The 25,660-nt window shown below is 36.4% G+C and overlaps 1 protein-coding gene across 1 annotated transcript in view; it reads left to right on the top strand.

The window, feature by feature from the left end:
- Positions 1-25,660, top strand: part of CREB1 (cAMP responsive element binding protein 1) — a 117,478-nt gene that overhangs the window by 47,044 nt on the left and 44,774 nt on the right. Inside the window, exon 4 of the mRNA XM_044670688.1 lies at positions 21,819-21,919. Within this exon, the coding sequence (XP_044526623.1) occupies positions 21,819-21,919 (101 nt within the window). The remainder of the gene's footprint in view (positions 1-21,818; positions 21,920-25,660) is intronic.

Below are 25,660 nucleotides of genomic sequence, written 5' to 3' on the forward strand. Positions count from 1 at the left end.
TTCTTTTTCTTTTTTTCTTTTTTTTTAAACCCTTACCTTCCGTCTTGGAGTCAATACTGTGTATTGGCTCCAAGGCAGAAGAGTGATAAGGGTAGGCAATGGGGGTCAAGTGACTTGCCCAGGGTCACACAGCCTGGAAGTGTCTGAAGTCAAATTTGAACCTAGGACCTCCTGTTTCTAGGCCTGGCTCTCAATCCACTGAGCTACCCAGTTGCCCCACCATATTATTCATTTTTATAACAGAGTAATCTTTTAAAATCAAAATCCCAAAAACAGAGAAAGAAAACTACAGACCAATCTTCCCTAATGAACACAGATGCAAAAATCTTAAATATAATACTAGCAAAAATAATCCAGCAAGTTATCAAGAGGGTATTCCACCATGATCAGGTGGGATTTATACCAAGAATGCAAGGATGGTTCAACATTAGGAAAACCATCCACATAATTGACCATATCAACAGTCTAAAAAACAAAAATCACATGATTATTTCCATAGATGCTGAAAAAGCCTTTGACAAAATACAACACCCATTCCTATTGAAAACACTAGAAAGAATAAGAATAGAAAGACCTTTCCTAAAAACAATAAAGAGTATACATCTAAAACCATCAACAAAGCATCATATGCAATGGGGATAAATTAGAAGCCTTCCCAATAAGATCAGGAGTGAAACAAGGATGCCCATTATCACCTCTGTTATTTAACATTGTACTAGAAACACTAGCAGTAGCAATTAGAGAAGAAAAAGAAATTGAAGGTATCAAAGTAGGCAATGAGGAGACTAAGCTATCACTCTTTGCAGATGATATGATGGTATACTTAAAAAATCCTAGAGAATCAACTAAAAAGCTAGTAGAAATAATCAACAACTTTAGCAAAGTTGCAAGATACAAAATAAATGCACATAAATCATCAGCATTTCTATATATTTCCAACACATCACAGCAGCAAGAGTTAGAAAGAGAAACACCATTTAAAATCACCCTAGACAATATAAAATACTTGGGAATCTATCTACCAAAACAAACACAGGAATTATGTGAACATCACTACAAAACACTTTCCAAACAATTAAAACTAAATCTAAATAATTGGAATAACATTGAGTGCTCATGGGTAGAACAAGCTAATATAATAAAAATGACCATTCATAGTCAAAAATCTACTTACCCTAGGCATCTAGATTATATCATCTCCACCTCCCTCAGGGGGAGTGGAGATAATTTAATCACACATGACAATAAATATCAAATCAAGAACAAGGGACTGCCCTTTGGACAGTCCAAATCAGTGTAGAGGCTGCCATTGGTCCACTTGAATTAGAAGTGGCCCGCAGGAAATGACGAGAGACACTGTCTCTTTAAATATGTGAGTTACAAGCTGGTGAAAAAGTTCCGGCTTTGGACTTGGGGCTGAAGGTACTCGACTGAGACCTCAGAATGCTTCTACTCTAAATTGTCACGTGGGTAAGTTAGGCTGACTTCCTTGGCCTACCTTGGTGTTTCCAAACTCTGCCTTGAGTAGGCTTATAGCCTCTCTGATTTCTAAGGTCTTGTGGCTTGTAATCTAGTTTAATTAGTCTTTTAACCCTCTCTCTCCATTCAGGCCTCTCCAGGCCTGGACTGGCCTCTCCCTCTCTCTATTTACCTACTTTTTACCTTCCTAATTGTAAATAAACTACCTTAAACCGGATCCTGACTTGGGTCTATTTTAATTATAGAATCAATCTGAATTGTTGATTCCTGGAGACCACATTTTAAATACATATCTATAAATACCTAAAATCTCCATCTTATACCACTCTACCCAAATTAATTTACTCATTTAGTGCCATATCTATTAAATTACCAAGAAACATTTTTACAGAATTAGAAAAAAACTATAACAAAGTTCATTTGGAAGAACAAAAGATCAAGAATATCAAGGAAAATAATGAAAAAGAAAACGTGAAGGAAGGTGGTCTAGCAGTACCAGATATTGAACTATATTATAAAGCAGTGTTCATCAAATCAACATGGTACTGGCTAAGAGACAGAAGGGAGGATCAGTGGAATAAACTTGAGGTAAGTGATGTCAGCAAGACAGTGTATGATAAACCCAAAGAGCCCAACTTTTGGGACAAAAATCCACTATTTGACAAAAACTGCTGGGAAAAATTGGAAAACGATATGGGAGAGATTAGGTTTAAATCAACATCTCACACCCTACACCAAGATAAATTCAGAATGGGTAAATGACTTCAATATAAAGAAGGAAACTATAAGAAAATTAGGCAAACACAGAATAGTATACTTGTCAGATCTTTGGAAAGGAAAGATTTTAAAACCAAGCAAGAGTTAGAAAAAAATTACAAAATGTAAAATAAACAATTTAGATTACATTAAATTAAAAAGGTTTTGTACAAACAAAAACAATGCAACTAAAATCAGAAGGGAAACAACAAATTGGGAGAAAAATGTTTATAACAACAAACTCTGACAAAGGTCTAATTACCCAAATATACAAGGAGCTAAATCAATTGTACAAAAAATCAAGCCATTCTCCAATCAATAAATGGCAAGGGTCATGAATAGGCAATTTTCAGATAAAGAAATCAAAACTATCAATAAGCACATGAGAAAGTGCTCTAAATCTCTAATAATTAGAGAAATGCAAATCAAAGCAACTCTGAGGTATCACCTCACACCCAGTAAATTGGCTAAAATAACAACAGGGGAGATTAATAAATGTTGGAGGGGATATGGCAAAATTGGGACATTAATGCATTGCTGGTGGAGTTGTGAACTGATCCAACCATTCTGGATGGCAATTTGGAACTATGCCTAAAGAACTCTAAAAGATTGCCTACCCTTTGAGCCAGCCATACGATTGCTGAGTTTGTAACCCCAAAGAGATTATAGGGGAAAAGACATGTACAAAAATATTTATAGCTGTGCTCTTTATGGTGGCAAAAAACTGGAAAATGAGGGTATGCCCTTCAATTGGGAAATGGCTGAACAAATTGTGGTATATGCTGGTGATGGAATACTATTGTGCTCAAAGGAATAATAAGTTGAAGGAATTCCATGTGAACTGGAAAGACCTCCAGGAATTGATGCAGAGTGAAAGGAGCAGAACCAGAAGAACCTTATACACAGAGACTAATAATACACTGTCGTAAATTCGAATGTAATGGACGTCTATACTAGCAGCAATGCAATGACCCAGGACAGTTCTGAGGGATTTTTGGAAAAGAACGTAGCCACCTTCAGAGGAAGAACTACAGGAGTGGAAACACAGAAGGAAAAACAACTGCTTGAACACATGGGTTGAGGCAGACATGATTAGGATGTAGATTCTTAATGACCACCCTAGAACAATTATCAGTAATGTGAAAATAGGTCTTGATCGATGACACAGGAAGAAACCAGTGGAAATGTGCATCAGCTTCTGGAGGTGGGGGGAGAGAGAGCAAGAACATGAATCATGTAACCATGGAAAAAACCTTTCTTAAATAAAAAAATCAAAGTCAAAACCACAAATCATGTACTAACATAAACAAGTGAATTATATGTTTTTCTTCAGTGTTTCTACTCCCACAGTTCTTTCTCTTGATGCAGATAACATTCTTTCTCTTAAGTCCCTTGGGATTGTCCTGGATTGTAGCTATATTTGATCTTTTCACAATGTTTCAATTTCTGTATACAATGTTCTCCTGCTTCTGTTCATTTCACTTTGCATCAGTTCATGGAGGCCTTTCCACTTCACATACCAATCAAGCAGTTCATCGTTCCTCATAGCACAATAATATGCTATCACCAACATACATCACAAAGAGTAGGGCTTTGAATATTTTGGTACAACTCTTTTTTATTATCTCTTTGGGGTACAAACTGGAGGTGGAAAATTTGCTACACCTGAGCTAAATTCCCAGCATCCTTTTAAGTATGTCCTCATTTGACGTACAGGGGATTGGGAGATAAATTTGGCTGAGACCTATGCTACGGAGTTCTTTTTTAGGACCTTGAGTTTTGCTTTGTAACCAAAGGTGTTGGCAGGTGTGGGTCTCTGGCTCTATACTCTGCTCACTTAACTGAAGGAATCTTTTTCCCTCTTTTTAATATCTCTATTTTGCTGTAATAAAGCCACTAAAAAGCTACTAACAGCCTCATAATTTAAATTATAATTATTATTACAAAACCTAGTAGTGGTATTGCTGGATCAAAGGGCATGCATTCTTTTAAAGTCCTTTGGGCATAATTCCTAATTGCCTTCCAGCATAGTTGGATCAATTTACAAGTCCAACACCAATGCATTAGTGTCCCAATTTTGCCACATCCCCATCTACATTAATTATTTTCCTTACTGTCATATTGACCAGTCTGCTAGGTATGAGGGAGTACCTCAGAGTTGGAGTTTTTTACGCAGGGGTGGGGTTTACATTTCTCTAATCAGAAAGGTTTTAGAACACTTTTTCATATGACTATGGATAGTTTTGATTTCTTCATCTGAAAACTACTTATTCATGCCCATTTGTCAGTTGGCTTGATTTCTTGTACATTTGACTCAGTTCCTTTTAAATTTGAGAAATTTGATCTTTGTTAGAGACTTTTGTTATATAGATTTTTTCCCAATTTGTTGCTTCCCTTCTAATTTTCGTTGTGTTGGTTTTGTTTGCACAAAACTTTTTTAATTTAATATATTGGAAATTATTCATTCACATTTTGTAATGTTCTCTATCTTCTGCTTGGTATTAAATTCTTTCCTTTTCCATAGATCTGATAAGTATAGTATTCTATATTCACCTAATTTACTTATAATTTCCCTCTTTATATTTAAGTCATTTGCCCATTTTGAATTTATATTGACATAGGATGTGATATCGATCTAAACCTAATTTTTCCCATATTGTTCTCCAATTTTCCCCAACAGTTTTTGTCAAATATTGGGTTCTTTTCCCAAAAGCTGGGATCTTTGGGTTTATCGAACACTAGTTTGCTGTGGTCATTTACCCCCAATCTATTCCATTGATCCATCCTTTTGTCTCTTAGTACCATTTTGTTTTGATGATCACTGCTTTATAGTACAGTTTAAGATTTGGTACTGCTAGGCCACTGTCCTTCACTTTTTTTTTTTCATTCGTTCCCTTGATATTCTTGATCTTTTGTTCTCCCAGATGAATGTTCTTATCTAATTACATAAAAAAAGATTTTTTTGTAGTTTGATAGGTATAGCACTGAATAAATAAATTTATTTAGGTAGGATTGTCATTTTTATTATATTAGCTCATCCTACCCATGAGCAATTAATGGTTTTCCAATTGTTTAGATCTAATTTTATTTGTGTGAAAAGTGTTTTGTAGTTGTGTTCATATAATTCCTGATTTTTGTAACATAGGAATAATACTGCCATGTTTGCTTGGGGCAACTTGTCAGTTGCCCTGAATGGAATGCTGACCATGGCATGAGCCACAGAGCAAGTATCAACTGGCAGTTGGACCCAGGGTATATAAAGTCCTGGAGACCCAGGGCTGGGTTCTGTTCTTTTCCTTACTTCTCTTCTCACCTTCGCTTCTACCCCTGGGGGTTGGATCCAGGATGGTTGAGGGAGGCGGAACATGGGATCTTAGTTTTCCTAGGCCAGGCAGGTTTTGGAGATCTTTGCTGACTCAATAGGAACATCAATCAGATATACCAATTATACCCTATCAAGAGGTTGCTGTATATTTACCATCAAGAGATCATTTATTCCTGTCCCAGGGCTCGTCCCTTGGGACAGCTGAAGATCATAGCAAGGAATTCATCAACTTAGATCCAGAAGGCAGTACTAGACTAGTTTCATAGTTCCTAACCCACTCTCCAATCCCTTTTCCCTAATCAATTTATTCCAATGATTCCCAAAGTGGGCGCTACCACCCCCTGGTAGGTGCTGCAGCAATGGCCACAGGTGCATTTATCTTTCCTATTAATTGCTATTAAAATTTTTTAAAAATTAATTTCCAGGGGGCTAAGTAATATTTTTTCTGAAAAGAGGGCTGTACGCCAAAAAAGTTTGGGAACCACTGACTTAGTCAATAAATCCTTAGTTTAATTTATGAACTAGTGTCTCATACCTTCAATTTAGATCAAAGTAGATTGCTGTTCAAGATTCTAAGAGGGAGACAGAGTAACTCCATTACTGTTTAGACAGGAAGCACCATACTTCCCTTCCTGTCTAATCTCAGTATCAACCAATAGGAGTTACTTCCTCAGCCAGGTCAGAGACTGAAGGGAAATCTTCTTAAAGGGGTTTAGTCCTAACCAAGGGAATAACATCAATCCCTTCACTGTCTTAGGCACTGGGTACTTGTCTTTTCTACATCCAGTACCATCAGTAAACAGCTTGTGATTAAGCCACTTAGCTTCCTGACTGCCTACAGCTTTACCAAACTCCATTACAGATTCAGTATTAAACCCTCATTACAGTTTGTCTTGGCACATAGATTCCCAAATATTTTATATTGTCTAGAGTGATTTTAAATGAAATTTCTTCTTCTAACTCTTGCCTTCTGAGTTTTGTTGGTAATATATAGAAAAGCTAATGATTTATGTGGGCCTATTTTCTTCCCTGCAACTTTGCTAAAGTTGTTAATTATTTCCACTAGCTTTTTAGTTGATGTACCTGGATTCTCTGAGTATACCATCTGCAAAGAGTGATAGTTTAGTTTCCTCATTGCCTACTTTATTCCCTTCAATTTTTTTTTCTTCTCTAATTGCTACTACTTGAGTTTCTAGTACAATATTAAATAATAGTGGTGATAATGGGCATCCTTGCTTTACTCCTGATCTTATTGGGAAGGCTTCTAACTTATCCCCATTACAGATAATACTTGGTGATTATTTTAAATGAATACTACTTATTATTTTCTGGAAAGTCCCTTTCATTCCTATACTTTCTAGTGTTTTCAATAGGAATGGGTGTTGTATTTTGTCAAGGGCTTTTTCAGCATCTATTGAGATAATCATGTGATTTCAATTAGTTTGGTTGTTGATATGGTCAGTTATGTACATGATTTTCCTAATATTGAACCAGCCTTGCATTCTTAGTATCAATCCCATGTGGTCATAGTGAATAACCCTTATGATAACATGGCTGTAGTCTTTTTTACCATATTTTATTTAAGATTTTTCCATGTATTAATGAGATTGGTTTATAATTTTTTATTCTATTTTTGGTTTTCCTGGCTTGGGAATCAGTATCGCATTTGTGTCATAAAATAAATTTTGTAAGACTCCTTTCTTTATTTTGTCAAATAGTTTATATATTATTAGGATTATTGTTCTTTAGAATTCACTTGTGAATCCATCAGGCCCTGGGGATTTTTTCTTAGGGAGTTTCTTGATGGCTTGTTCAGTTACTTTTTTTTGATATGGGATTATTTTAAGCATTCTATTTCCTCTTGTTAATGTAGGCAATTTATATTTTTGTAAATATTTGGCCATTTCACCTATATTGTCATGTAATTGGGCAAAATAGCACTTAATAATTGCCTTAATTTTCTCTTCATTAGAAGTGAGGTAGTCCTTTTCATTCCTGGTACTGTTAATTTAATTCTCTCCTTTCTTTTTAATTGGATTAACCAATACTTTATTATATTTTTTTATGATACCAGCTCCTAGTCTCATTTATTAGTTCAATAGTTCTTTTACTTTCAATTTTACTAATTTCTCTTTGATTTTTATGATTTGCAATTTGATCTTCATATGAGGATTTTTAATTTGTTCTTTTTCTAATTTTTTTAGTTGCATGCCCAATTTGTTGATTTCCCCTTTCCCTTTTTTGTTGTTATAGGCATACACAGATAAATTTTCCCCTGAGTACTGCTTTGGCTATATCCCATAAATTTTGATATGTTGTCTTCTCCTTTGTCCTTCATTGAAATCAGTAATTGTTTCTAGGATTTGTTCTTTAACCAACCAGTTTTGAATTCCATTTAATTTTAAATTTACCTCTCCATGAATCCTTACTAATTATGATTTTAATCACATTATGATCTGAAAAAGTTGCATTTACTATTTCTGCTTTCCTACATTTGTTTGCAGTGTTTTCATGCCCTAGTATGTGGTCAGCCTTTGTATATGTACCATGTGCTGCTGAAAAGAAGGTATATTCCTTTTCATCTCTCTTCACTTTTATCCAGATATCTATTAAATCTTAATTTTCCTAAAATTTCATTCACTTTCCTTTTTTTTTAAGTTTATTTAAAGTGTTTTTCCATGGTTACATGATTCATGTTATTTCCCTGCCCTCCAGGCACCACCCCCCACCCTGTAGCCAAATGTGCAATTTCATTGGATTTTACATGTGTCATTGATCAAGACCTATTTCCATATTATTGATATTTGCACTAGGGCAGTGATTGACAAACTTTTTAAAGAGGGGGCCAAAAGAAAGGAAATGCTCATCTGTCAGTGTGTTTCTAAGGCAACTCTTTCAAAGTTTCATTGTATTGTATCCTACTCATTGTATTCATCAGATTAGGAATAATGTCATGGCCAGATAGACAGATTTCAGGGGGCTGCATCTGGCCCGCAGACCATAGTTTGCCCATCACTGCACTAGGGTGATCGTTTAGAGTCTACATCCGTAATCATATCCCCATTGACCCATGTGATCAAGCAGTTGTTTTTCTTCTGTGTTTTTGCTCCCACAGTTCTTTCTCTTGATGTGGATAGCGTTCTTTCTCATAGGTCCCTCAGAAATATCTTGGAACATTGCATTGTTGCTATTAGAGAAGTTCATTACATTCGATTGTGCCACAGTTTATCAGTCTCTGTGTACAATGTTCTCCTGGTTCTTCTCCTTTCACTCTGTATCAATTCCTGGAGGTCTTTCCAGTTCACATGGAATTCCTCCAGTTCATTATTCCTACTTTCCTTACTTCTTATTTATTTTTTGGTTTGATTTATCTAGATCTGATAGAGGAAGGTTGAGGTCTCCCACTAGTATAATTTTACTTCAGCTCCAATAGTTTCTCCTTTAGAAATCTGGATGCTATACCATTAGGTGTATACATGTTGAGTACTGATATTTTTTCATCATCTATACTCCCTTTTATCAGGATGTAATTACCTTCCTTATCTCTTTCAACCAGGTCTACTTTTGCTTTAACTTTGTCAGGGATCATGATTGCTATTCCTGTCTTCCTTTTTCTCAGTTGATACCCAATAAATTCTGCTCTAGCCTCTTACCTTAACCCTATGTGTGTCTACCTGCCTCATGTGTGTTTCTTGCAAACAAATATGGTAGGATTACAATGTTTAATCCACTCTGCTATCCACTTCCTTTTTATGGGTGAGTTCATCCCATTCACAGTTATGATTGCCATCTATGTATTCCCCATCATTTTGATTTCCTCTTTTAATCTTCTCCTTTCTCCTTTCACTCTTTCCCTCCACACCAGTATTTTGCTTTTAATCAGCCCCCTTTTCCTATCCTTACTATACTTCCCTCCCCACATCCCCCCTTCCTTATTCCCCTTCTACTTTTCTGTAGAGTAAGATAGGATTATATACCCCCAATAAATCTGGCTGTACTTCCCTCTCTGAACTGATTCCAATAAGAATGAGTTTTATCTGTTAAGACCCTCATCCTTCCCTTCTTGTAATAGTATCCCCCCCACCCCCATGAACCTCTTTATGTGGTATAATTTACCCCATTTTGTCTCTTCCTTCACATTTCTCTTAGTACAATTCTCTTTTCCCCCTAATTTTTTTTATATATTGTCCTTAACAGCTTAATACCACACCCCCTGCCTATGTATATTTCTTCTATCAACTGTGATAATGATAACAATTTTTAAGTTACAGATACATTTTTTCATAGAGTAATATAATCAATTTGACCTCATTGAAGCCCTTAAATTTTTTCACCTTCTTATTTACTTTTTATGGTTCTCTTAAATGTTGTATTTGGACATCAAATTTTCCATTTAATTCTAGTTTTTTCTTCAGGAATGCTTGGAAATCTTTTATTTTATTAAATGCCCATACTTTCCCCTGAAAATATGTAGTCAGTTTTGATGGTGTAACAAATAAAATTAATATAGAAGGGTATATTTAAAAATATTTGCCTTGTGGTCCTTCAGTGTGGAAGCTGCTAGATCCTGTGCAATCCTAACTGAGCTTCCATGATATCTGAATTGTTTCTGGCCATTTGCAGTATTTTCTTCTTGGCCTGGAAGCTCTTGAATTTGGCTATAACATTCCTGGGAGTTGTAATTTGGGGATTTAATGCAGAGGTGATCTATGGATTCCTTCAATGTCTATTTTGTCCTCTTGTTCAAGAATATTCAGGCAGTTTTATTGGACAATTTCTTGTAATATGATGTTTAGTTTTTTTGGTTTTTTTGTTTTTTTTCATGGCTTTCAGGTCATCAAGTTATTTCTCCTGGATCTATTTTCCAGGTTGGTTATTGCTTCCATGAGAAATTTTATGATTCTTTTGGTTTTGTTTTATTAATTCTTGCTGTCTCATGAAATCATTAGCTTCTACTTGCCCAATTCTAGTCTTTAAAGACTGATTTTCATCCACAACATTTTGATTCTTATTTTCAATTTTTTCCTATTTTGCTTTTCATGGCACTCTTCTCATCACTGGACTTCTTTGCCTGTTCTTCCAGCAGGTCAGTACTGGTTTTTATTATACTTTTGTACTTCATTTGATTTCTATGTGTCTTTTTCCATTTGGCCAATTTTGCCTTTTGACCTGTTATTTTTTTAACCTTTAACTTCTGTGTATTGTCTCCTAGGTGGAAGAGTGGTGAGGGTGGACAATGGGGTTCAAGTGACAGCTGGGAAGTGTCTGAAGCCGGATTTGTGTTACTTTCTTTTGCAATGCTTTAATTTCTTTTTCCTGCTTTTCCCATATTTCTGACATCTGTCTGACTTGTAAGGTTCTTGAACTTTTTTTTTTTTTGAGAGTTTGCATGTGCTTGCTTTTTTTTTTTTTTTTTGCTCTTTTTCTCTGTAGAAATTTTCCAGGAACAAGAGCTTTTATTGCTTCTGTTTACTCATTTTTCCACTCAAGGACTATGAATCCTACAGGTTTCAATGCTGGTCATTTCTATCTTAGTTTCTGTCTTGTAGGATTTTGCCTTAGGGCTATCTTCACTTCCCTCTCAGAGGCCAGGGAGTGAGCCTAGTGCTATAGAACTGTGAACCTTACCTCCAATGCCTAGGGTTTCCAGGGGTAGGTTTTTGGTGTTTTTTTTGTTGGCTTAGCCTGCTTCCCAGTGTTTTGCCCTGAAGCTATCTTCACTCCCTCTACTGCTGCAGCCATCAAGTTAGTCCACTGCTTTTAAGCTTTGATTCTCACTGTTAGGGTCTAGAGCCACCAGGGATAGGTCTGCAGTGGTTTTTCTTTAGTGTAGGTTGCCTCCTATTATTTGAAGGTTGCCCAGGTCCTGGCTATGCTTCCGTTGTGGTAGTGGGGGTGAGGGGGAGGGTCAGCATGCACATTACCAGTAACATGGAAATCTCCTTTCTCTGCCTACCTTTCATACTGTTTTCAGTGGAAGAGCCCCTTTGCTTGTCCTGCTTTGATTTCTGTCCTTTTGAGAGACTTTTTTTTTTAAACCCTTAACTTCTGTGTATTGGCTCATAGGTGGAAGAGTGGTAAGGGTGAGCAATGGGGGTCAAGTGACTTGCCCAGAGTCACACAGCTGGGAAGTGTCTGAGGTTAGATTTGAACCAAGACCTCTAGTCTCTAGGCCTGACTCTGAATCCATTGAGCTACCCAGCTGCCCCTTGAAAGACTTTTTAAAGATCAGTTTGGAAGGCTATTTAGAGCAGCTCTAGGATTTCCCTTCTATGCCACCATCTTAACTCCCCCTCTGTCCCATTCCTATTAAAAACACTAGAAAACAGGAATAAATCAAAATTTTCTTAGAATGGTATATAATATCTATCTAAAACCATTGTCCTGTAATGGGGAGAAACTAGAAGCCTTATTGATGATCAGGGATGAAAAAAGGATGTCCATTATCACCGTTAGTCATATTAATCACAACTAGATAAAAAACAAATTGAAGGAATAAGAATAGGCAATAAAGAAACAAAACATTAATCTTTGCAGGCACTGTAATAAGTACCCTAAGAGAATGAGAATCTTAAGAAAAAAAATCTCTAGAGAAACAGCTAAAAAACTAGTCAAAGCAATCTACAACTTTAGCAGAATTACGGCATATGAAATAAAACCAAGAAAGTCATCATCATTTTTCTATTACTAACAAAACACAGCAGAAAAAGATTTAAAAGAACTACACATAGTAAAAAAATACTTGGTAATCTACCTACCAAGGCATACACAGGAACTACATGAACACAATTAAAATATAGTTCTAAACATTTGGAAAACTATTAATTGCTTATGTGTTAGTAGAATCAATATAAAAAAAATGATAATATTACCTAAATGAATTTAACCCTATCAAATTACCAGAGAAAAAATAATTTAAAAAAAATTCATCGGGGAAACAAAAGGTCAAGAATATTAATAGAATCTTTTTTTTTTTAAGACAAGGAATATGGCTTAGTAATGCTAGATCTTAAACTATACTACAGAGCTCTGTAATCATTAAAACAATCTGATTCTAGAAAAGGAATAGGGTGGTTGATCAATGGAATAAATTAAGGATACAATATACAGAAGTAAATAACCATAATAATCAAAGTGTTCAATAAGCCCAAAGATTCTAATCATTGGCCCAAGAATTTGCTATTTACAAGAACTATAGAGAAAACTGGTAAGCAGTCTGGTAGAAACTAGGCATAGATCAAGATTTCATCCTGTATACCAAGATAAAATGGGTACCTGATTTAGTTGTAAAGGAGGATATCTGCAAATTAGGGGAACATGGGAAAACATTACCTATCAGATGGATTGATAAGAGAAGAAATAGTTCATCAAACAAGATCATAGTTATGGGGGGATAAAATGGATAATTTTGATTGCATGAAATTTTTACTCAAAACAAAGCCAGTGCAACCAAAATGAGAAGGAAACCATTTCAAAGGGCAGGATTTTTTAAAAAGCAAAAATAACACACTATTGACTATTTACACTAAAGTAAATAATATATAGTTGTATAAATTCCAGTGACTATAAAGTTACTGTTGTTGCATGTCTCTTATGGAGTTAAGTGATCCAAATACTAAAAACACTGGTCCTGCATGCTTTTAAGGGATAGTTTGAGATAAAGAAGAAGAACAATGCATGATGATAGTATTGAAGACTACAAATGCTAGGTGATTTTACTTACTTGTATGCACATGAAGAGTTCTGGCACATGTAAACACTATTAAAAGATTAAGAAGACTCTAAATAGTTAAATAAGTTTAGACACCTCCGCGTTCCAAAGCAGGAATTCTCAAGTTTCTGGAAATCATAGCTAGAATGGTTCTATGTTTAGCTTTACTTAAACATTCAAATAAATCCTGGTAGCACTTAGTCTATGCTTTGGACCTATAAATTAAGCATTTTCTTTTATTTTTTTTTAAACATTTATTAATATTTATTTTTTAGAAAAGTTAACATGGTTACATAATACATGCTCTTATTTTCCCCTTCACCCCCCCCCCCAGCTCCAACCCCCCATCCTGATGCATATTTCCACTGGTTTTAACATGTGTGATTCATCAAGACCTGTTTCCAAATTGTTTATAGTTGCATTGGTGTGGTAGTTTCAAGTCTACATCCCCAATCATGTCTGCCTCAACCCATGTGTTCAAGCAGTTCTTTTTCTTTTGTTTCCACTCCTGCAGTTCTTCCTCTGAATGTGGAGAGCGTTCTTTTCCATAAGTCCCTCAGAATTGTCCTGGGTCATTGCATTGCTCCTAGTACAGAAGTCCATTACTTTCTATTTTACCACAGTGTATTGGTCTCTGTGTACAATGTTCTTCTGGCTCCACTCATTTCGCTCTGCATCAATTCCTGGAGGTCTTTCCAGTTCACATGGAATTCCTCCAGTTTATTATTCCTTTGAGCACAATAGTATTCCATCACCAGTATATACCACAATTTGTTCAACCATTCCCCAATTGAAGGATATACCCTCATTTTCCATTTTTTTGCAACCACAAAAAGCACAGCTATAAATATTTTTGTACAAGTCTGTTTATCTATGATCTCTTTGGGGTACAAATGTGACAATGGTATGGCTGATCGAAGGGCAGGCATTTTTTTAGGCCCTTTGAGCATAGTTCCAAATTGCCATCCAGAATGGTTGGATCAGTTCACAACTCCACCAGCAATGCATTAATGTCCCAGTTTTGCAACATCCCCTCCAGCATTCATTACTATCCCCTGTTGTTATTTTAGCCAATTTGCTGGGTGTGAGGTGATACCTCAGATTTGTTTTGATTTGCATTTCTCTGATTATTAGAGATTTAGAACACTTTCTCATGTGATTATTGATACTTTTGATTTCTTTATCTGAAAATTGCCTGATGTCTCTTGCCCATGTATCATTTGGGGAATGGCTTGATTTTTTTATACAATTGGATTAACTCCTTGTATATTTGAGTAATTAGACCCCTGTCAGAGTTTTTTGTTATAAACATTTTTTTCCCAATTTGTTGTTTCCCTTCTGATTTTGACTACATTGTTTTTGTTTGTACAAAAGCTTTTTAGTTTGATATAATCAAAATCATTTATTTTACATTTTGTAATTTTCTCTAACTCTTGCTTGGTTTTAAAATCTTTCCTTTCCCAGAGATCTGAAAAGTAAACTATTTTATGTTCACTTAACTTATTTATAGTTTCCCTCTTTATATTCAAGTCAAGTTGCTCTTTGAATGTCTGATAGAATTCACTTGTGAATCCATCAGGCCCTTGCGATTTTTTCTTAGGGAGTTCTTTGATGGCTTGTTCAATTTCCTTTTCTGATATGTGATTATTTAGGTATTCTATTTCTTCTGCTGTTAATCTCAGCAATTTGTATTTTTGTAAATATTCATCCATATCTCCTAGATTGCTGTATTTATTGCCATATAATTGGGCAAAATAGTTTTTAATGATTGCCTTAATTTCCCCTTCGTTAGAGGTAAGGTCTCCCTTTTCATCTTTGATACTGTCAATTTGGTTTTCTTCTTTCCTTTTTTTTTTTGATTGACCATTGCTTTGTCTATTTTATCTGTTTTTTAAAAATACCAGCTTCTAGTCTTATTATTTTAATAGTTCTTTTACTTTCAATTTTATTGATTTCTCCCTTGATTTTTAGCATTTCTAATTTAGTTTTCATCTAGGGATTTTTAATTTCCTTACTTTCTAATTTTTTAAGTTGCATGACTATTTCGTTAATCTTTACCCTCCCTAATTTGTTAATATATGCACTCAAGGATATAAATTTCCCCCTGAGTACTGCCTTGGCTGCTTCCCACAGATTTTTGTAGGATGTCTCATCATTGTCATTCTCTTCAATGAAATTGTTGATTGATTGTATGATTTCTTCTTTGACTAGCTGGTTTTGGAGAAGCATATTATTTAATTTCCAATTGGGTTTTTGATTGCCTGTCCATATGCCCTTAATAATTATTATTTTTGTTGCATTATGATCTGAGAAGGTTACATTTATTATTTCTGCTCTTTTGCATTTGTTTGTAATGTTTCTATGTCCTATTACATGGTCAGTCTTTGTGAATGTACCATGTACAGCTGAAAAGGTGTATTCCTTTTTCTCCACATATCTATTAAATCTAATTTTTCTAAGACTTCATTCATCTCTCTTACCTCTTATTTATTTTTTGGTTTGATTTATCTAGACCTGAAAGAGGGATATTTAGATCCCTCTAGTAAGGTTTTACTATCTATTTCCTTCTTGAGATCTGCCAGTTTCTCCTTTATGAATCTGGTTGCTATGCCATTTGGTGGGTACATATTGAGCATTGTTGTTTCCTCGTTGTCTATACTCCCTTTAATCAGGATGTAATGACCTCCTCTGTCTTTTTTAATCATATCTATTTTTACTTTGTATTTGTCAGAAATCATAATTGCCACTCCTACCTTCTTTTTCTCATTTGAGGCCCAAAGGATTTTGCTCAAGCCCTTTACCTTAAACCTGTGCATGTCCACCCGCCTAATGTGTTTTTTGTAGAGAACCAATGGTAGGATTTTGGTTTCTAATCCACTCTGCTATTTGCTTCCTTTTTATGGGCAAGTTCATCCCATTCACATTCAGAGTTATAATTATCAGTTGTGTATTCGCCAACATTTTGGTATCCTCTCCTAGTTCTACCCCTTCTTCTTACGCTATTTCCTTTTAAACCAGTGGTTTGCTTTATGCCAGTAATCCTCGTCCTCTCCCTTGATTTACTTCCCTTTCTACCCCCTCCCTTATTATTCCCCTCTTTTTATTTTTAAGGCTTAATGAATTCCCTCCCTGTTCTTCTCCCCTCCCTTTTTTGACCTCCCCATTCTCCTGCTCCCCTTGGTTTATCCCTTCTGACTTTCTCAGTAGGGTTATATAAGAGTTTTATATCCCAATGGATAAAACTACTCTTCCCTCTCAGGGTTAATTACACTGAGAGTAAGGTTTAAATATTACCTCTTAATGCTTTCTTCCTCTCCTTCTTATAATAATATTCATCCCTTCCCCTTCCCATGCCCTCTTTGTGTGTAATAGAATATCCTACTTTTCTTATTCATTCAAGTTTCTCTTGGTGTCCTCTACTATTCACCTCCCTCTTTTCCACCCCCAAATCTTCTTAGACCATTTAGTATTCCAACCTCTCCCTGTGAATAGTTCTTCGATTTACTATAGTAGTGAATACTATAATAGTGAATAGAGTTCCTTAAAGAGAATTATACATAACATTTCTCCACATAGGAATACAAATAATTAGATCATATTGAAGCCCTTAAAGAGGCAAATTTTAAAAATACGAGTTTTCTTTCTTTCCTCTCTGTTTTTTATTTACCTTTTCATATTTCTCTTGATTTTTGTGGTTGGATATCAAACTTTCCATTTAGTCCTGGTCTTTTATGTGCAAATACTTGGAAATCTTCTATCTTGTTGAATGCCCAAACTTTCCCCTGGAAGTATATAGTTAGTTTTGTTGGGTAGGTGATCCTCGGTTGTAGACCCAGTTCTCTTGCCTTTCTGAATATCATATTCCAAGCCTTGAGGTCTTGTAGTGTGGAGGCTGCCAAATTCTGTGTGATCGTGTTTGGTGCTCCTTGATATCTGAATTGTCTCTTTCTGGCTTCTTGTAAAAATTTTTTCTTTTCCTTGGAAACTCTTGAATTTGACTATTATATTCCTGGGGGTTGTCTTTTCTGGGTCTAGTGTTGAGGGTGATCTATGGATCCTTTCATTGTCTATATTGCCTTCTTGTTGTAGAACTTCAGGGCAATTTTGCTGAATAATTTCTTTTAGTATGGAGTCTGAATATCTATTAATTTCTGCTTTTCTCAGGAAGACCAATGATTCTCAGATTGTCTCTTCTGGATCTGTTTTCTTGGTCTGTCACTTTCTCATTGAGATATTTCATGTTTCCTTCTATTTCATCAGTCTTTTGACTTTGTTTTATTTGTTCTTGCTGTCTTGCGTGATCATTAGCTTTTAATTGCTCAATTCTAGTCTTTAGGATCTGGTTTTCAACTATAATCTTTTGGTTTTCCTTTTCAATCTGGTCATTTCTGGTCTTCAATTTACTTGCCTCACTTTCCAATTGTGAAATTCTGCCTTTTAAACTGTTATTTTCTTGCCAGATTTTGGTTTCCAATTTGCTTGCCACTTCTTTGGATTTTGGGGCATCTTTCTCCAATGGGGAGGTTCTGTCTTTTAACCCGTTAATTTTGAGCTATTTCCCACTTCTCTTGCCAAATCTCTTTCGTCTTTCTCATCATCTCAGATTTGAACTCTTCAATAGCTTGTGGCCACTTTTCATTATTTTGGGAAGATTTGGATATGATTACTTGTTTGTTCTCCTCTGCTGTTTGCTCTTTTGTCTGGATTTTATCTGTGTACAAGTTGTTGAGTGTTACAGATTTCTTCTTGATGATCTTTCTCTTTGGGGGTTCTTGTCTCTGGCTTGCCATTGTTAGCCATGCGCCCTCTCCTGGAGGTCCCCTTGCTTGTTCCTCTGCCCGAGGCTCCTTTAACAGTCTCAGGGCGCTGTTTCCACAGTTGTGCACCCCTGTGCACTGGGTCCTCACTCAAGGTCCGAGCTTGCTCTCAGGATCCGAGATCTCACCTGAGCTAAGGATCCATGTTTGAGCTTGTGTCAGAGCCCTCACTCGTACCTGCGCTCAAGGTCTATGTTCAAAGTCCTCGCACGTTCTTTAGCCTCTTGGGGTCTTAAGTCTTGGTGCTCTTAGGGGCAGGCACTGGTGACCCCAGGTCGCTGCCAAGAACTTAATGCGTGCCCCAAACTTGCTCTAACTCTTGTGAGCTGGCTTTGGCACTGTAAGTGGGGTGGGGTGGGGGAGGGATTTGCTCAGCTCGCGTTTTAGTGAGAGCTGTTTCACCCCTTTATAGCATGGAAATGCCCCGATTCCACTTACCTCCAATGCTGAGCCCTGTTGTGGGGTCCCTTCGTTCCTCTGGATTTGTTTTTATGTTTTCTTGAGGAGTCCTATATGTTTTGGTTAGGAGATTGTGAGACTTGGCCTAGATCCTTTCGATCTTGGTCCGTCTTTGGGTCCTGCCAGACTTACAGACCCTTTGCTTTTGCCTTCTGGCTTTAGCTTTGCCTGGGGGCTTTTGTTTTTTGAACTTTGGCTTCAGCTTTTCAGCTTGGCTTTGGCCTTTTGGCTTTGGCATTGGCCTGTGCTTATTTTATCTTGGGAAAATTTGGACCTATCTGATTTCTCTGCACCTCGCCCTGGTCTCTCCATTACATCCCTGCTATTTCACTGAATTTCCCTTTGGGCCCTGGGAGGAAGGGTGGCTTGGTGATTAGACATTGTGGGTTTAGTTTCTGCTGGCAAGTAGGGCATCCTAAAACTAGTTACACTAAAACTAGTTAATTTAGTGATTTGATAAATACCTTATTTCAAAGGCAGTCAAACCTTCCTGACTGGGAGAGCCAGACTCTCTCAGTCTAACCCTCTCCTGTGACCCATCCGCCAATACCAGCTTTCTCCCTAGCAGCGGTTAGAAAACCTAAAACCTCTTTCCCTCTGATTAACCTGACAGTAATAAATCCCCTTTGTTACCTACTCAAAGCCTCTGGTGAATCATTGTATCGAAAATTAAGGCAAGGGCTGAAGAGGGAAGGAATTATATCTTTTATTTCTTGAGGGAACCGCAAGCATCCATCTTGGCAGGAGTATCTACCCGAGACTTCCTGCAGCCATCAGTTTCACTGGCAGGGAGGAGCCCTTTTGACTCCTCCCTCAAGGGACTCTAGAAATTAAAAGGAGAAATCCCAGGCTCAATCTAAACATTTCTGTCTGGCCCAAATTCCTTTTGTACCTTAGAAATACCTTCCCTGCCTGAAGGGTTCAACCTATCTCCCCAGTATCCTCTGTCTCTAGCCTCAGTGAATAAGCCTGTTTAAGCTGCCCTCCTGTATACTCCCTCTCATTCCCCTACCTCCTATATATCACATCAATTCATCCCTTCCATACACTCAGCTATCCCTTTCATTCCCCTTCCAAATCACCTATATCCCCTTTATCCCTCCTCACTACCCAAATTGCCTGAGACCTGCCTAGATTGCCTCATTTCTTTATAACAATCATCAAAGGGTGGAGGGGGGGTTAGTGTTAGCTTAGCTTAGCCAAGTATAGGAATTTGGGGTTATATAGAGAGGAGAGGAGTAGAGTAGGAAAACTACTCTGAACAAATCTTTGTGAAGAGATATTTACATCTGGGGAGGTGTAGTTAGTTAATATTAGAGAGTAAGTTTATACAAATCCCTTCTAACCTTTCCCTTGTAAAAAAAAAAAAAACAACAACAACAACTGTTATTTCATAGTTTAGTGGTCTGTGTATGTCATCTCAGTGTCTGGCTCTGCCTGCACTGGGCTTGGGTGGCCTTCTCAAAACAGTTTAATCTTCTGTTTCTGGCCCTAATTAAACATCTAACACATCCCCTAAAACCCACCTAATATTTCAGAAGTACTTGACATTGAAATAAATACTACAGTGGTCTCCAAACTGGGAAGGACTATCCAAGCCTTTACTTAGTGCTGCCTGTAAAACATGGGAGCAAACTTTACCCTCTTAGAGACTTATTTTCTTCTTTGTAATTATGCCATCCTTAAAAAACTCTTACATAGACCAGATGATACAGAACATGTGGAAACTGTTCATCAACAGTTCTTTTGATTGTACCTCTGATGATACCTGTGTGACCTTGGATAAATCACTTATGCTTCTACTTGAACCTCAACTTCCTCATCTCCCAAATGAAAGAATTATACTAAATGGCTCTTGAGATCCCTCCAACTTTAGATCTAGATCCTAGTGTGTAATTCTCTACCGAAGCCCTACGCTAATGCATCAACATGTCCTGAAGATGACTCTAAACTTTTATATAATCCATTAGAAGACCACAAGTCTTAGATTGAAAAGGTTTGGTATATAGGCTCAATGGTATACTGCATCTGCTGTTCAAGGACAAGTTTAGCTAAGTTTGGGAAGACTTTTTCCCATATTGACTGCTGAATGATCATTTTCTGGGCCACTGCAATTTTCAGAGATCATTTTACCAAAGAATTGTGTTCTACATTAGTGGAAGAGATGCCTACGTTATTGAAATCACAGATCCTTTAAGTATTGGAATTGAAATATTATTTATCAGCGATTAAATTTACTTGCCAAAAGTAATTTCCATGACTATTACAATTTTTATCAGCAGCTATCAATGTCCATTAGTCTATGATGCAGTTTCTATTACAAACAAGAGTTTACATAAGTAGCCATAGTCAGTTGCAGAACTATGGTTTATTTTATTCTATTTATTAATTTGTTTCACTTCGGCATAATTAAAGGTATACATTTTAGAAAACATTTATTAAGCTTTGTGCCCAGAATAATGCCAAGTGTTAAAGATTCAAATGGAAAAATAAGCATGCTTTCAAGAAGTTTATATTCCAATAAAGGGAAACAACATATCTAAGAGGAGTATTGGTCAGAGATGGATATTTTGGTTTGGAAAATTATAGTAATAATGAATGGATCTCTAAGGAGAGTAGATTGACACACCTTTCCAGTGGCAATGTTGAAATTAATTTTATTATAGTTCAAGAAAAAAACATCCAAAAAAAAAAAAAGGAGTATACTGTGCATAATACTGGCAAGAAGAGCTCTAGAAGTCAAGTGAAATATGACTGGAGTCTAACCAAGTAGAGCAGTCCTTTTAGCATACTTCAGAACAGTGGAGTCCCTATTGTGAGAGTTCTGGAGCTAGAAAGGGTCTCAGTGCCCAGAGAATAAAATATAAATAGCTAAGGGGGGAAAGTGATCCATTCATAAAATCATATAATTTAGAGCTAAGAGGAATCATAGCTTCTAACACTTTTCAGTTTACAGAAAGGGAAATTGAAGCCTCCAAAATTAAATGATTTAGTTCAGAGTAATGCAGCTAGTTACTGACAGACCAATTCAGCACTCTTTTTACTATACCACTTTGAAGACTTATTTTGTTTAAGTATAAAGGTTAAGTTTAGGTATAGCATGGACTGGCAAATTCTTATAGTTCTAAATTATTTTGGAATATTTGCTCTCTCTTTTCCATGAAACCCTTAATTCCAGCTGAATTGTGTTACTTATGTTCTTGACTTCTTATTATACACAAAATTACTTTATAAACTGAACTCAAAGTGATATAATTATGTTTCTTTTCAGATTTCTACTATTGCAGAGAGTGAAGATTCACAGGAATCAGTAGATAGTGTCACAGATTCTCAAAAAAGAAGAGAAATTCTCTCAAGAAGGCCCTCCTACAGGTACAGACATTCAAACAAGTATATATTAAATCTGTTTAAGGCCTTGTACCTAGAGGCTTATGATTTTCCTTTTTTTTTTTTTAATAATTTTTATTTTCTAGAAAAGTTGTACATGGTTACATGATTCATATTCTTTCCCCTTCAAACCTCCCCCCCCATAGCCGACACATATTTCCACTAGTTTTAACATGTGTCATCGATCAAGACCTATTTCCATATTATTGATAGTTGCATTGGTGTGATCGTTTTGAGTCTACATCCCCAATTGTGCCTACCTCAACCCATGTGTTCAAGCGGTTGTTTTTCTTCTGTGTTTCCACCCCTGTAGTTCTTCCTCTGAATGTGGAGAGCATTCTTTTCCATAAGTCCCTCAGAATTGTCCTGGGTCATTGCATTGCTCCTAGTACAGAAGTCCATTACATTCTATTTTACCACAGTGTATCAGTCTCTGTGTACAATGTTCTCCTGGCTCTGCTCCTTTCACTCAGCATCACTTCCTGGAGGTCTTTCCAGTTCATATGGAATTCCTCCAATTTATTATTCCTTTGATCACAATAGTATTCCATCACTAGCATATGCCACAATTTGTTCAGCCATTCCCTAATTGAAGGGCATACCCTCATTTTCCAGTTTTTTTGCCACCACAAAAAGCACAGCTATAAATATTTTTGTACACGTCTGTTTATCTATGATCTCTTTGGGGTACAAACCCAACAATTGTATGGCTGGATCAAAGGGCAGGCAGTCTTTTAGAGCTCTTTGGTCATAGTTCCAAATTGCCATCCAGAATGGTTGGATCAGTTCACAACTCCACCAGCAATGCATTAATGTCCCAATTTTGCCACATCCCCTCCAACATTCATTACTTTCTCCTGCTATCATTTTAGAGGCTGGTGATTTGAAATTGGGGCCAATCTCGGCTTTTGGGAAACTTATATTCTTTAGGAAATAACAGCCTCCGTCTTTAAAATTAAAGGAATGGGGCCTAGCTAGGTTGCTTAGTTAATTGAGAGCCAAGTCCAGAGATGAGGGGGTTCTAGGTTCAAATCTAGCCTCAGACACTTCTTAGCTGTGTGACCCTGGACAAGTCACTTAACTACCATTGCTTAGTCCTTACCAGTCTTTTGCCTTGGGACCACTACATAGTATTTGTTTGGTTTGATTATTTTGTTTGGTTTGGTTTTTTATAAAAGTAAAGGAATGACACTGAGTTCAATTAGTAGCAAACCAATCTAGGGTTCTTTTTATAGTGCTACTTTACTACTTCTGATCTCTGAGGATCCCCCCTTGCCCAAAACTATAAAACAAAGAGAATGCCACAAATTCTCTTGCTAAAATTGACTATTGTTAATATGAAAAATGATAAAGGCTGTGATAATAATATAAATTAGTATTTTAATTAAAGCCATGTTGATAGATAAAATCATTAGACCACGCGCTTGTAAGCATTCAAAACTGCCGCCGCCTCCATTCTGTCTCCTGTTTCCTGGCCATGGCCTAATCCCAAAAAAAGAGAGACTCCCTCCTAACCCACGAGATTTAAGCGCTCCCCTGCGTCAAGACGTCGGAAACGGAAAACAGTTGGACCATGTTGGATCACGGGAAATGTAGTTTTATACATTTCCCAGATTCACTTGTTACACTATGTTGTTAATCTTCCTACATTTGTTTTTTGTATTTTTATTTATTGTTGTGTGGGGAGAGGCTTGAATCTGTTTTTAGTCTTTTTGGCATAAGAAACCTGCAGTGGGGAAATTTTTGCTGCCACTCTTAATGAGAATTGTTTGTCCAGGTCCCCGAGAGGTTAAGTGACCTGCCTGTGGTCACACACCCTTTACATATTATGACAATTCGCACCTGGGCTTTCCTGATTCCAGAACCAGCTACGTCCACTGTGCCATACTAGTCATTCCCCTTTCTATTTAACATTCATTGTTCATGTCTCATTTGTTTTTTAACTCTCTTGCGGAAATGGAAAATAATCACACCTTAATTGTAGGGTTTTTTTACTTGTTTAAAGACAAATTAGTTCTGTTCATTTCTTTAGAGCCAAATTCATATATTTGTTGACCAATATTGAAGCCTTTGGGAACTGCTTGAACTGGGTATATTTTTACCAATTTATATGGTTTCATTTTTTGTTTCCTTTAGAGTACATCAACTTAGCATTTTAACTTAAATTTTTATGTATCTCTTAAGGCCAAGTTACACTACATTTTTTTAACATGATGCAAATCTAAAACAGGCAATAAAAACAAGCCATGTGTATTTTTTCTCTCTAACAATAATATTTTAAATACTTTAAATCACAAATTCTTTACCATTTTATTTTCTCTTTAATTTCCTGAAACCTGGTTTTTATCCCCATTTTTATCATTTTCAAATCTACTGGCTATTTCTAAGGTTATGTTCTCCCCCTCAGTCTGTTTACTACTCACTTTTTCTTAGAGGAGATCTCAGCTCTGACTTTGGACAAGTTACTCTGATTCTCTGGGCCTCAGTGCTTAGTCTGTAAAAAGAAAGCTATATATGTTCAGGGAAGCTAAGTGGGATAGTGGATGTAGTGAGTGCTAAGCCTTGAATTAGGAAGACTCATCTCCTGAGTCCAAATCTGGCCCTCTCAGACACTTGCTAGCTCTGTGACCCTGAGAAAGTCAGTAACCCTGGTTGCCTCAGTTTTCTCATCTATAAACAGACCAGCAGAAGGAAATAGCAAACCACTCCAGTTTCTTTGCCAAGAAAACCTCAAATGGTGTCATCAAGAGTCAAATACAAGGAGCAGAACCAAGATGGAAGTAAAAGCTAGAACTTCTGAAAATCCTTTCAAACCAACCTTAAAATAGCATTTCTAAATGAATACTAGTCATAGACCCACAAGGGGGCAAAGTGAAGTAATGTCAATGAGGAAAAAAAAGCTTGAAATGTAGGCAGAGAGTGTTTTATTTCATGGGATAAGAAGGGAACCAGAAGTAAAACTGTACTGAGAGAAGGGCAAGCCACCCAACCACCTACTGCACCGGATTCTAAACCTAGGCCCATGCCAACTTCAAGACTCTGGGGCCCTGCAAAAGCCAACAGCAGAGCACCCCACAGCCACCTCCTTGAAGTCCCAAGCTCTGTCATAAACCTACTGTGGAAGTGAGTGTATTAAAAACCAGAATCCTACTATACATTGTTTGTAAGAAACATATTTGAGACAGGAGGAACACAGAGAATAAAGGTAAGAGGATGGTGCAGAATCTATTGGGCTTTAACTGAGATTTAAAAAAAAAGAAAAAAAAAGCCGGAGTGTCTTATCATGATGTCAGACAAAGCTAAAACAAAAATAGATCTGAATAGATCTGATTAAAACAGATAAGGGGAAGATAATTACATCTTGATAAAAGGCAGTATAGATAATGAAGTATTATTAGTTCTTGCCATGTAAGCACCAAATGGTATAGCCTTCAAATTTTTAAAAGAGAAGCTAAATAAGTTTAAGAAGAAAGTAGAGAGTAATACTATACTAGTGGGGAACTCAATCTTCTTCTCTCAGAACTAGATAAATATAACCAAAAATAAACAAGAAAGAAGTGAAGGAAGTGAATGAAATTTTAGAAAATTATAATAGATCTTTGGAGAAAACTAAATAAGGATAAAAAGAAATATACCTTTCAACAGAATATGATACATATACAAAAAATTAGGGCATAAAAAACTTTGCAAGCAAATGCAGAAATAATAAATGCAACTCTTTCAGAT

Source organism: Gracilinanus agilis, chromosome 3 (assembly GCF_016433145.1).
Source record: "Gracilinanus agilis isolate LMUSP501 chromosome 3, AgileGrace, whole genome shotgun sequence".
NCBI classification, from domain to species: domain Eukaryota; kingdom Metazoa; phylum Chordata; class Mammalia; order Didelphimorphia; family Didelphidae; genus Gracilinanus; species Gracilinanus agilis.